The 13,374-nt window shown below is 43.6% G+C and overlaps 3 protein-coding genes across 3 annotated transcripts; 1 reads left to right on the forward strand and 2 right to left on the reverse strand.

Annotated features, from left to right (window-relative positions):
- Window positions 1–3,821: 3,821 nt before the first annotated feature.
- Window positions 3,822–7,053, reverse strand: Asun (integrator complex subunit 13 asun). Its single transcript, XM_076824208.1, has 8 exons — window positions 6,422–7,053; window positions 6,270–6,344; window positions 5,901–6,187; window positions 5,527–5,825; window positions 5,069–5,448; window positions 4,830–4,991; window positions 4,427–4,758; window positions 3,822–4,335 (listed from the first exon to the last, which is right to left on the reverse strand). The coding sequence occupies exons 1-8, from the start codon at window positions 6,635–6,637 to the stop codon at window positions 4,050–4,052; spliced, it is 2,037 nt and encodes a 678-aa protein (XP_076680323.1). The 5' UTR covers window positions 6,638–7,053; the 3' UTR covers window positions 3,822–4,049.
- A 139-nt stretch (window positions 7,054–7,192) lies between these two features.
- Window positions 7,193–9,383, forward strand: Sta (stubarista 40S ribosomal protein SA). The gene is made up of 6 exons (XM_076824216.1): window positions 7,193–7,337; window positions 7,814–7,975; window positions 8,047–8,252; window positions 8,436–8,723; window positions 8,925–9,149; window positions 9,222–9,383. The coding sequence occupies exons 2-6, from the start codon at window positions 7,843–7,845 to the stop codon at window positions 9,303–9,305; spliced, it is 936 nt and encodes a 311-aa protein (XP_076680331.1). The 5' UTR covers window positions 7,193–7,337; window positions 7,814–7,842; the 3' UTR covers window positions 9,306–9,383.
- Window positions 9,384–10,194: 811 nt separating this feature from the next.
- On the reverse strand, window positions 10,195–12,555 carry Srp68 (signal recognition particle 68). Its single transcript, XM_076823884.1, has 3 exons — window positions 12,398–12,555; window positions 11,708–12,045; window positions 10,195–11,648 (listed from the first exon to the last, which is right to left on the reverse strand). Exons 1-3 carry the CDS (start codon window positions 12,489–12,491, stop codon window positions 10,353–10,355), a joined length of 1,728 nt encoding a protein of 575 aa, XP_076679999.1. The 5' UTR covers window positions 12,492–12,555; the 3' UTR covers window positions 10,195–10,352.
- Window positions 12,556–13,374: the final 819 nt, after the last annotated feature.

Below are 13,374 nucleotides of genomic sequence, written 5' to 3' on the forward strand. Positions count from 1 at the left end.
CCCAGGATCGACTTTATCCTGGCGATTTCAGGGAGAATCTCTGGCTACTTCATATTTTCCTGACCTTTTTTCCTTTGGATACTTTTGTCGTGTGGCTTCGAGTGGTATTTCGTTTCCAGCTCTTTTTGGGTATTCTTTTTTCACGGCTCGTGGGTGTACAGGCGGAGGATACAGGTTTTTCGGGGGGTAGTAGGTGTTGGATAGTACCTGGAAGGTGTATAGCGGGGTCGTAAAAGCTACGAGAACCCCAAAGTTTACAGCTTTGAGGTTTTGGAAGAAGTGGGTCTGGATGCCTTACCTCCAAAAATAATTCCAAACCTCTTGTTTGGGACTCGCGCAGCTTTTAAGACCTCGCCATGTCCCTTTTATTTAGGCACTATAGGCACCTGTGCTTCGTGCGGGATTATTGAAATGCTCTGACCTCGATTTTACTCTTTTTAGGCGAACGTTGGGCCAGTGGAAGATCTGTGCTGTTAATGAGGCTTTTGGTGGATAGTGACTCTATTAGAGTGAAACGCTGCTGCTGGAGATCCTAATTAACCTTTTATCCCTTGCCTAACAAACGCTATCAACTACCTTTTGTCACCTATTACTAATATTAATTCTCGAAGAAGGTACAATTTTTATATCGTAATAACAGGATCGGAATTTAATATGGAAGCTTATTCAAAACTTTTGTGAGTATAGTTATGGGTCAAAATGGACCCCGCTTGATTAGCGATTAATATTCCTCAGTTCCTCGATCCAGGGCACTCAGAGTCCACGACTCTCTGTGCGTCCCCATTCCGAAATACCCGTGGCAGCGCCCGGAATTTTTCTACAAATATTTGCTATCGATATGACTATGAGTTAATGTCAGCGCCTGAGGGAGGCCACGAGTTAAGCGTCCTCCTTTTTTATTGGCAAAATTCGCGTCGCGTCGCAGCCAGGAAAGCAAATTAGAAATATTGATCGGTGTTGCGGGGAGGCTACAGCTGTGTGCAGATGGTAGCACGAAGAAGAGTCCGCCGTTTATAATTTATTTCGCCTATCTACCCCGAATATCGATCCTGGCAAAGGGTCACTGAACCAGCCGGCGGAAAAACATCCCGTGCTATTGCAACTGACAATCATTAATGTCCCTCGCTACACGCTCAACGACCGACGATCAAATTACTATAAAAAAACAACTGTTAAATCCACGGACGCGTTTCAGGCCACAATTTCTCGCACAGATTTTGTTGAAACAAATCCTACTTTGCCATTTCTATACAATAATATAAAGGAACGGTTTTCCAGAGTAAAGAGTGCCCCTCCGCCGACAGGAAGACTCTGAGAAATGCTTGCAACCCCGCTGCAGCGTTGAAGTTTTTTAAAAAATAGATGCGATCTTGCCGCCGGTCATTGACTCCGGCTCTCGAAGGGACGATCGAACGCGGAAACGTGGAACGCTGCGAGGCGCAAAGGGGAGCGCGATGGTCGTATGACTCTGAAATGAAGCATGATCTATGGGTCGAGCGTTCCCACGTCTCGGCGACGTTCTTAAGGACGCGACACTCAATACGGGACGAAGCTCCGGAAGGCACAAAGGCCAGGAAGCGGAACGCGACGATGAATTATGGAGGACCAGGAAAACGGAGCACGTCGCGCGCCTCTCTGGCACAGATCGATATCCGGTCTGCGGGGAGGGCTAGGCGATGTCCAAGGATCGATAACGTCATGCATTATCGATGCTCCTTTCTGTGGAACGTCTGACCTGGTACCCAGGCCCCTTGTATCCTATTTTATTGTATTCTATTTCGGCGAAAGACAAAAACGGTGCAGCCGGTAGCTGCATTGAAATGTTAAGGGTGACTTTGGAGCCTCGAAAGTGGATCGTTTTAGAACGGATCGCCGTGTCATGACCCTTTTAACTTTCAATCCTCGGAAGGCGGGCGGTTAGAGTGATCACACGTGGGTCACCCAGCATTAAGCATCCTGCTATACACGTTTCAAGGGATGTTCTTCTTCTTAGAGTAGCAGCAGTGGCGGAGTTAACAGACGGCCGATGAGCAATTGCCGCCTGGGCTCTGGCCCAAAACACCCCATCTTAAAAAAAGAAACGGTAATTTTATCTAAACTATATTTTCTTCTGCAGTATTATATTTTGCCCATTTTTAGTACCTCTTCACTGTTCCGAAAAATAGACCCCTCGGAACGTTTGCCACCCGGGTCTTTTCCCTTAAATCCGCCACTAAGCAGCGCAGCAGTTATTTTTTAAGTTTCTCAAGTTTCCCCTACTATCATTGCATTTGGTATCGTCACGTTTGTATCCAAAAGGACCCAGCACGGTTGGTTGAGGGTTGAACTTAAGTCCTTGGCCTAGGTTACGTCCCAGTTAAGGTGGACAGGGGCGGAGTGGAGCTACTACTTGCTGCTTTGGGGTCCTAGTGGTGATCTTGGTGTTTGTCGTTGTAGGAAAGTTCCTCGGGGCTTTCGTGGGTAATTGTGTGCTGCTAGTAGTAGGCAGATGGTGATTGTACCTGGAAGAGGAATAATAAGGAAGATTTACTTGTACAATTGAAAGAAGATTTCAGTGACTTCTTAGCCAACGAAGTTGCGGTACTTCGTAGAAGCCGAGTGTGCCACATCCCTACGCTTTCGATAGAATTATATTCCATTAACATTTTAATAAAGTATCCTACAACGGAGCCTAGTCTCCACGTACTCACAAATTCCAAACGCTGTATGCATTTTCGCGCCCCAGTTACTACGGTACAAGGGCAACAATCGTCCGCGAAAGTCCCATTTCCCTAAGAGGAAGATCCGAAGATTACCCATGCAGATATTGCAGAGTGGCTGGGTACATGCTCGAGGTCGCGTGGACCGAAGGGAACAGGTGGAAGCAAGGAACGAATAAACCAAAGCGACCGACCACGTGTGCACGTGTGTATTTCACGTGACACGCAGCCACACACGTGCACACGCATCGGCCGCACCGAAGTGTACACGCACACTCGCGTGTACCGAGACGGATACGCGTGTGTGATTGTGTGTGCGAATATATATGTACACCATTGACCGGGATATCGTCTGTCTCGGGATGAATGAACCATTACGTCACGCACTTGTACTCTCTGATCCCCTTCCGCCTCCCTGCCCACCCTCCCCCTCCCCCTCCTCCTCCTCCCTCACTCTTGGTGCTCCACCTCATCCACCTCCACCTCCTCATCTGTCGATTCCGTCTCTGTCCCTCTTTTCCACTCGGGCACTCGTGGTGCTCGCGTTTATATTATGTGCGGCATACCTTCCTTCCTCCTTCCTTCCTTCCTTCCTTCCTTCCTTCCTTCCTACCCATCGATTAGCAGCGGAATTCCAGCCGGGGAGGGTAGGGAGGAACGATAGAGCTATAGTTTCGATGGAGGTCAACGTATCGCGGTGGCTCAGACACCCAGGCAGACGTGTCTGCTCTGCTCTGTAAAACGACGCGGCGAGGAGGAGCACGGGGGGAGGGACGAGAGAAGTCGGTGGATCGCTTTCGTTGCACCACTGATACACTTTCGGCGGCTGGTCTCTCTTCCCCTCTCTTTGGCGTGTATCTTCCGGGCCACAGGTGCCCCTCCGACTCGCGCTCTTTTCTGGCTCTTGTTAGGGAAGCAGGGTGACAGAGACTTCTTTGCGGTGGAATGCTGGGAAGAGATTGTTGAATGCTGGGGCTTGATTGGGCAGGTTTTTGATTTTGGAGGTATTATTTTCGGGGAAGATCTTGGGAATGGCGGATGGAATAGTGGCTGACGATGATGTTTCCAGTTGAAGTTGGGACTTCGTCTGGGGAACGGTTCCTAGTACGGAAACTTTTAAAACCCTTGTAGATTTCTTCCACCGACTTATATGTTAATTGGTATAGGATATCCATTCACTACAAAATTCTGGTTGAGAAAACTGTTACTTTCTTTCACTTAAAAGAATCGTGGTACATCCATCGTCCGTAGACAATGAAGGATAACGTGTGACGGTGTCCACGAAATCGATATAAAAGTCACTTTTCAATTTGTAGTTGAATTCACTTCATCTTCAGTCTGAGTGGGGTGCTAGCCCTCTAGGATAGTTTCACGTGGTTCTCGGCCAGTCTCTTTCAAATTGGGATACAATTTAGCTTTAGGACCATCGCTGTTCATCCTCCCATGAAAATCTGGCTTCTTCTCCTTAGGCGCACTTCGTTGTAACCAAACGTCCAGTAAGCTCTTCGGGGCGTAAAGACCGCCTTTGAGGAGTTGTTTTCCAAGGGATATCGATGTGCTGGGCGGCGGTGACATCGGTGAATCGGTTGTCGCTCTTATTACACTGGCTCTGGCTGTTCCATCTTCCTTTCCAAAACTAGACAAAAATAAGCAGAGGCTAGACAATGCTAATTACGCGGGAGAAATCAGAAATTTGCTACTTTTTCTCGGGATGTCTTATAATTTACCCGTCCAATTCGCGCAACGCCTGGTCCAACTCCACCTTATCCTTGTCATCTTTGCTTCGCACTTCGAGCAGACAAGTGAGAACTTCAGAGTGCGCGGCAGAATTATTGGCGTGATGCTTGAGAAATGTTTCCAACTCTCCCCATAAGAGTCTGTAATGTTCTTCTCTGCGTACACCACCTTTACCACCGCGGCCTCCTCCTATACTTGGCAAAGGCAGTGCTTCGTGTTTCGCTTCCAATTGTAGCAAACTGAAGATCACTTGTTTGCATTGAACAACTTCCTCAGCAGTAAGCTCCTCTTTTACCATTAGATCTGGCATTGGATCTATTAACTTCGATGCAAAAAATTATTGCAGGCGATTATTTCAAATGAAATTATATTTAATTCATTTCAAGTATGTACCTGTTTCAAATTAAACATGAGGGTACTAGAGATAGTAATTGGCCAGTATTTAGTGTGCCGCTCCAATCTGGATCTCATTTTCTCTGCTGGGCCATCGCTGTTACTGTTCGTGCTTCGTTTCAATGGCACTAGTACATTATTTCGCATAAGTCTGCCAAAATCCTGCAAGAACATGGCTGTAATTGTGGCAAAAGGAATAGTCATTAAACAAAAGACAGTTTAAAATTCAGTGTGCTCACTGTTATTCTATAATCGGTGACACGTCCACCGCAGCCTTCGCTGATCGAAGGTGGATCCTCTAATACGCTTCTGGCAGTGGACAATGTGTGTATAAAAATTTCTCCACCGTGCGCCGCAAGCAAATGGGAAATGGTTTTCCCTCCACTCTTTCTGGCCATTTCGAGCATCACTGATCTACCATTCAGGAGGAAATTAATCAAGCAGGACGAAGGCCTGCTGTTTACATCCACTGGCGTGATCCTGTGCATAGCCGTGCAATTCTGCATCTCAGCTGCGCTGCAACCCCTCGGTGTGCACCATTTCAGGGTTACTGTTTCATACTCCGAACCCTCCTCGAACCTCCTAAACGTTTTAATCAAAGCTGAATCCTGTGGATTTCCTAAAACATATTTCTGTAATAAGTTCAAGCTCGTGCATTTAAGTTTCTTCGCTCACAGTGCATGGTTGATAAAGGAACCTTTTAAAATTGCGGTATGTGCAGCTGAGGAGTGAAATATCTCGACGTCGTAATTTGCAGAGGAACTGGCATTCTGTTCTTCCTTCATCGGTATACCGGTTACTGTTGTACTTGCCAAATCGTAGTGGGACAAAATTAGGTGCGACAGTTTCGAGTGTAACGCAGGTGCCTTGATCGAATGCACCTCTACTGTTAACAGAGGTGAGACCTCCCTTGGTCCCTGACTCGTAACTTGCGACTCAATGTTATTAGGAAAAATGTTCAATATAACCAGATGGCAATAATCCACAGGTATTAAGCTGAAACAAAAGAGAAGAACATGTTACAAACTTAACACATCCGATTTCCCAAAAGTGTTCTATAAATGTACTTACTGATCCGAGGCTAAAGCATTTTTATTTTCTTGGGCTAATTCGTTCAAAAATATGTTTTCCAAGCTCTTCATGTTACTATTATCTCTCGCGCTGGTGATACATATCACTCTCCCTCTGTTAACCAGTTTACTAGCACTCTCGTTCAACGATGTTCTCTTCTCGTGCTGAATCTCTGAACACTCGTTAAGTGTCTCTATAGCTACTCTCAGTCCATGTATCACGGAATAGTCTTCTCCAGGTTCTGGAGTCTTTGTTGGTACTCCCAGAATGGCTGTGCCGTTCATTATCTATAATAATAACACTCTCTGTTAGAAACATTACTTTCCAACAGAGGAGTACTAAGAAACCATGAAATCTGATAAACCTTACATGGTTCAAATTCTGTTGAGATGGACTCCATGAGTTTAGTACGTACGCCGCACGATCGGTCACAACAAACCTTATCTACAATGAAGACGAATCGACAATTTTGAATTTAGTTCAAAGACAATGATTATAAATGGATATCTAAAATTGTATACCAGTTTTCCAGTGGGAAAGAGGTCCCAAGCTATGCGGCAGTATTCCAAAGAGGCTTCTACGCTGGTGGTCCACAGAGACTTGCACACAGGTGCCAGGGGAATTAGATTCTGACCGCGGCTCTTTAGGAAATCAAATTCCAGCGGACACTCAGTAGATATGCCGAAATATGGTGTGTGGTCCAAAACGAAGATAGTCTTATGGTTCGCTGGATACATTCTTCTATACCATTTTAAGAAACCGTGCCTTTTTCATACGCAATGCATTGCACCCTATTAATTACAGATTTGTGAAAAGGAGGATAATGCTTCGCGAGGATCTGTATTATAGGTTAGGATGCAAGACGCTACAGAATCGCTGATATTACGGTTTTACTGTTATAAGAATGATACAACAGTACGAAACGAATGCATGCAAAGATTCTAACTGCTGCTTTTCTTCTGCGATTCTATATTATTACAATTAAACTTTTCGTATATAGATATCATTATTGCCGAGATTTATTCAACATAGAAATTAATTTCGTAACATGAAAGGAAACTTATACGATATGTATAAAAGAAAAAGTAATACGCAGTGGGAAATTTTAATAGTACTTTATTAAATCGAATTTATAAATTTATACTTCGCGACTCCAGTTTAAATTTCAAATTTTGCGCTTCACTTTCGGTGTACTTCCGCTACGTTGTTGCTTGAATTCTAATTAGATTTTTCCTATTTTATGAAGAAGGATCATTAAGCTTTTTTATAACAGAATTTCACAATTGTTACATTTATCTATGGTTTTTGTGACAATGGCAGACTATATTTTACAATAAATATTGTTTTCGATCCACCGTTTGTCAAGCACGCAGCACGCCTGTGTGCAACGTGCTGAACTTCCTTTCCGCTTGGAAGTCTCCTAGTGGCATTGATAACGTAAGTTCGCTGCGATATTTTCCTTTATTTATTGTATTTATTTATGTATAATCCGGAAGATATATGTTAATAAACAGTGGATTTTACATGGGGATTCAAATCTATAGAAAATTTAGTGCAAATAACAAGTAGTTACAAAATACTCTCAATGTTCAAGTCGGTCAACGCACGTGGTATCGTTTAATAAACAATTAACATAGTAATGTTAAATTGCTATTAAGAATTATTCTTTTATTATATTCTATACATTTACTCTTATCATCAGAGATCTATAATGCGTCAATTGTTTATTCAATTGAACTTAGTATTTAAATCGTAGGTTATAAAGTGAGGTTATATGACCGATTTTTTATTTAAATAAAAGAAAGTTGGTTCCAAATGTAGTTGCAAACGGAGTACATAGTATATAAAGGTTCCTTGATAGGAGAATAATGTAAAGTTGAAGAATATATGGTCTTATTGATACTTATGTTTAGGTTACTCGTAAGTTAACCACAACGTTAAGATGTCAGGAGGTTTAGATGTATTGTCCCTCAAAGAGGATGATGTTACTAAGATGTTAGCTGCGTACACCCACCTGGGTGCTGAGAATATTAACTTCCAGATGGAGCAATACGTCTATAAGAAGAAGAGCGATGGTACATTTTATCTATAAAGTATTCGATGGTCCTTATTCCACAGCTTATAACAACTCCTTTTTGAAATCTAGGAGTTAGCATTATCAATCTGCGTCACACCTGGGAGAAACTGTTATTGGCAGCCCGCGCCATCGTCGCTATTGAACACCCCAGCGAAGTGTTCGTCATCAGCTGCCGTCAAACTGGCCAAAGAGCTGTCTTGAAATTCGCGCAGCACACTGGTGCCACGCCTATTGCAGGACGTTTCACTCCTGGTGCCTTCACCAATCAGATCCAGGTAATTTTTGGTTATAATCAAAGAAGAGCCACATGTTTATGTTTACGAATGATGAACAACATTTTACCATAATTATTCTTGCTGACTTATTTTGGCTTAATCTTTTCTGATCTTATTGCACAGTTAAGTAGATACTGCTGTGATATAAAGGTACCAGATGGTAATTTATATAACTGTTTTCAGGCCGCCTTCCGTGAGCCACGTCTCTTAATCGTCACTGACCCAGCCACTGACCATCAGCCAATCACAGAGGCTAGTTACGTGAACATTCCAGTAATTGCCTTCTGTAATACTGATTCGCCTCTTCGTTTTGTCGACATCACCATTCCATGCAATACAAAGAGTCTCCATTGCGTCGGTCTGATGTGGTGGTTGCTGGCTAGAGAAGTACTTCGATTGAGGGGTTCTATTGCTCGCGAAACCAAGTGGGACGTCGTCGTCGACTTGTTCTTCTACAGAGACCCAGAAGAGGTTTGTACCTCTATCTTAGTATTAAATATAGTTCTTCATAGATCTTTTTCTCTTACTTTATGAATGATGAAAGAACAACATCCAGAAATGCAGTTGCTGACATTATTTATGGCTTAATCTTTTCTGAATATTTTCTAAGAACGTATGTTATCGTGGCATAGAAAGACGGGCCCGTAATAAGAGTCTGTTATGCTTTCGCAGGCTGAGAAAGAAGAGCAGGCTGCTAAGGAGATCGCGCCAGCCAAAGAGTTCACTGGACCAGTTGAAGTTCCAGCGGCTCCAGAACCTGGCTGGGTTAATGAAGTTGAGCCGGGTCCAGTCGCTAGTGAAAACTGGGCCGACGATGTTGCTGCACCAGCTGCGGCAGCTATTCCAGCCGCAGCTGCTCCTCCAGCATTCCAGGCAAGCGGAGACTGGGCTGCTCAGGTGAATAAGAACACCTTCGGTTTTTAATATTCCTTTATTGTACACGATTATTTATTTTGACTTTTTATATAGACTTCGGAGGAATGGTCCACACCTGCGCCAACTGCTACTCCAGCTGCCCAAAGCTGGGGAGGTGCCACAACAGAAAAGTGGTAATTTCAACCCCTTTGAGAATTTCATACACTGACACACTTTGTACAGTCAATGTAATAAAATGACGGAAAATTCACATGATTGCGACAATTTCGTGTGCTTGTAATAATCATATTACTCAAATGCATTAAATATAAATTAAGATTTTTTTTTAGAGGTTTTTTCAGCTATTAAGAAGGTATTAATCGGTAAGATCATAGATACTTAACTGGACAAACTATAATTTATTCATTTATAATCTGAAGACCCTCCTTCATCCTGAAGCCTTTTATAGAGGCGTTGTTGGTTACGTAACTAGTTTTAATCACGAATTTTTGTTTATTGCTCTAGCCTTGAAAATTTTATCGCGGGGATATATATACTGCACGTCGTCTACCGGAATATGATAAAAAGTGCCCCATTTTAAAGAAAATTATCACTTCAATCCAGTTCCATTCGTCGAGTTATAAAACGGGGGGAAGGGGTTACGCATTTTTTTTTAAATTTTTTGTGCGGTTTTATTTAGAATTTCAAAGAAAAGTGAGTACGATTCTTTAGTTTCGAGGGTCTACATATGTATTTATTATGTAAATGTTACGGGGGTAGACACGGGTAATGCAGCGCGCTGTATATCGACACAATCTGGCCCGAAACATGGGTTCGGGATTTTTCGTTTTTCGTCCTTATATGAGCAGATTTGGGACTGGGCGAGGTCTCATTCGAAAGAGGAAGATTGAAACACAGAGGCTTAAGAAAATTTTAAATCAATTCACTTCTCTTTCATATAGCGAATCAGCAATAAGTTGCCATATTGAATTAATTTCGAAATTGTCTCAACTCTTTTAAATTAAAACAATTGATATTTCGCGGAAAGGACGGTAGACTTGTTAGTGGTAAATTATAACATCGAATGTATTAATAATATCTCTTTATTTTTGTTATTCAATATTGCTGGTTGGTATAAGTGAAATCTTGATTCTCGTCGAGGTGATTGAATACCGTAAAAACACATCGTACTACGTACGACAATTATCCAAAGTCCAGATGCCTTCCAGTTCAACTGTCCTTGTTTCATTTATTACCCCACCCCCATAAACCTTTGACGAATCCCGTTAGACCAGCCTGGCCCGCCTTCTTAGCCTGGTCGCCGAGTTTCTCGCTCAAGTCTGGGAACTCGACCATGTTGAAGGCCAGGTCGAAGAACAGTGGCTTACAAGGGATAGGCTGCATAGACGGCGGCAATTTGTATACGTTCGGCTGCTTCGTAAGAAGCGCTGGATCCTCTCTGTACTCGGGGAGGCGCTCGAACAGAGGCTTCTTCGTTTTGGTGTACTTGTTGGTCCCGGGCTCCTCTTCCTGCCCCTCCTCAAGAACGCTGTGCGCGTGTGCCGCGTACTTCGCGCCTTCTATGGAAGCCACCAGCTTCTGAAGAGCCTCTTCCAATGATTTCGGAAGCGTTTCTCCATACTCGAGCGCATCTTTCATGTGCTGCGCGGACCTCTGGTATAGAGCCATCGCTTCGCGCCATCGATGAAGGTTCGCCAGCGATTGGGCCATGTAGTAACACCTGAATGCCCTGTAACCTTTCGTCTTGGCCTCCTGTTCCCGCACAAACTCCTCGTCGTCCTGCAGCTGCGAGATCTCGATGAGATTGTGGAGGGCCGCCTCGTACAGTCTCACGATGTCCTGCGGCTTTGCCTTGGCGGACTCCTCCGCCGCATCGATCAACGCCAAATTCCTTTCTAGGGTGCGCGACAGTCTGATGTACTGCAAGTAAGTGATCAAATGCTGCGACGGAGTCAGCTTCTCGTTGTCCTTATTCTTTAGGTCGTTCTTGAAGAAATCTCGCACCGCTGAAATCGCATCTTTACAATCTATCAAGTGCGCCTCCAGCAGATCGATCTTGGCTTGATTCGTGGCTGCTTTCTCCAACGTCTGATTCAATCTCGAATCGGCGATCAACAGGCCCGCAGCTCTTGGCGGCACTACGCCACAGGACTTGCCGCGCCAAGTCACCTCCTCCGAGCTTGTTTGCTTCTCACGCGTCTGAGCTATCAGAGAGTCCAAGCTAGCCAGCAATTCACCACTCAGCTGACCCCTCATCTGCATTAAGTCGTCTATGGCAGTGGTGTCTCCGATATTGTAGGCACAGTATCTAAGGCCAGGGGCGATTTCCTCGACGCGTGCGTTGTACATCACTTGCTCGGCTTCTGGTAGCGCCGAGGCCAGCTTTCCATACACCACCTGAGCCTTCTTCAGGTTCTCCATCGCATTCTTCCATAATTGCAACTCGAAATGCAGGGCTCCCTGTATCCAGGCCACGTACGCTTGAGCTTCTAGTTTCGTCCTTGCGTCGCAATTAACGTTCTGTAAAAATTGTATATGACGAAAGACTACTAAAAATGTAATTAAAAAATTCACCTCACCTCTATTAATTCTTGCAACTGTAGAGAGTATGTAGCAGCTTTTCTTAGCCTCGATACCAAGTGGAACTTCTTTCTTAGTTCTGTATTTGATTCCTGACGCAACTGCATCGCGTAACTCCAGCAGCGTTCTGCCATTATCAATGGAATTTGTAAGAATTTATCATCATTCACCATTACAGGCGTAATGTCTTTCCTTTTGAAATGACGTCTGTCCGCCTGTGGGACTTTCAGCACCTTTCGGAGGCGTCTCAACCTCCTTGAGCAATATCCACGGTATCGTTGGTAATCACCGTGCCTCAACCCATGTTGCTGTTGCGCTTCTTTTATTATTTTCAGAACTGTTCCTTCGTTAAGTTGCTATATAATCGCATGACGTTTAGAAGCGTCGGAGAAACGGAAAAATTAGTACCGATTGTTCATAATAAACTGCGTTTAACAGGCATCGAGAGAAATGTCAATATTTGTGGTAACGTAAATAAAAAAAAATTACAGTAATCGCTCGAAATCAGAAGTTACGATACTATGATCGCTCGTAAGTGTAAGCGGAAGCATTCCTACGCAGTAATTTTGATTTACATGGTATGTGCTCGATTCCGAAAGGTAGGATGTGACAAATGCAGGTTAGAAACTGACATATGGTACTGACAGAACTACCGGGGCATACGGAAATTCTTTGTCGAAAAAGGATACTTTCCAACGAGTACGTCTTCTGTCCCTTCGCGGCCGCGACATCGTTCACCTGATTTTCTTTCAACAACTCGGTACCTTTTTCCTCGATCACCATCGTATTGCAACCACGTATTCAATTCTCACTGACCTTCTCACCGTCAACATGACGCTCACAAAATAACTATATAGACACCGATGCGGTTCACATTTGAACAGGCGTTATTATGGTGCGCATATGACGGGACGGGTAATGTGAACACTTCAAATAGTTTTTAAACTTATTTATGTACACGATTATTAATCGTATGTATTTCTGCTTTACAGGTAAGGGACTTTAAAAGACGTCACATGCGATCACCGGCTGCATTTTAGAGTGTAGTCATCGATTTGAAAATTGCGCAAGATATTTGCTTTATCTGAATTATGAATTTATCTTCACATGTAATTATCTTCTATATTACAAACGCATTTGCCAGGTCATGAGACCTCCATGTATATATACTCCAAAACGGAATCGTGGATTAATTTTTTAAAGAACTACTAAAAAAGTAGTCAAAGGCATCGCCTTAAAGTTGCAAATAAGAGGCGCTCCAAAATTCTGCGTCTCTTCGTTAAACAGTCACTGTCTCGAAACATCTGAGCCACTTCTCGCTCTTTAATTTGCTCTCCGAAGACGTTACTTAGTGCCACCTCTTTCGACATCATGTTCTCCTGTTACAAAGCCCAATTTTGTGCATTCTTAAAATTTTTGCCAGATTTTGGCCCAGGTATCAGGAGAACATGAAGCGAAAAGAGGTATTCTGAATTTCAGCTTCGAAGGCATCTTCGATTCTCTCTCCGAAGACGTTACTTAGTGCCACCTCTTTCGACATCATGTTCTCCTGTTACAAAGCCCAATTTTGTGCATTCTTAAAATTTTTGCCAGATTTTGGCCCAGGTATCAGGAGAACATGAAGCGAAAAGAGGTATTCTGAATTTCAGCTTCGAAGGCATCTTCG

This window comes from Andrena cerasifolii, chromosome 12 (genome assembly GCF_050908995.1).
Source record: "Andrena cerasifolii isolate SP2316 chromosome 12, iyAndCera1_principal, whole genome shotgun sequence".
Taxonomy (NCBI): Eukaryota; Metazoa; Arthropoda; class Insecta; order Hymenoptera; family Andrenidae; genus Andrena; species Andrena cerasifolii.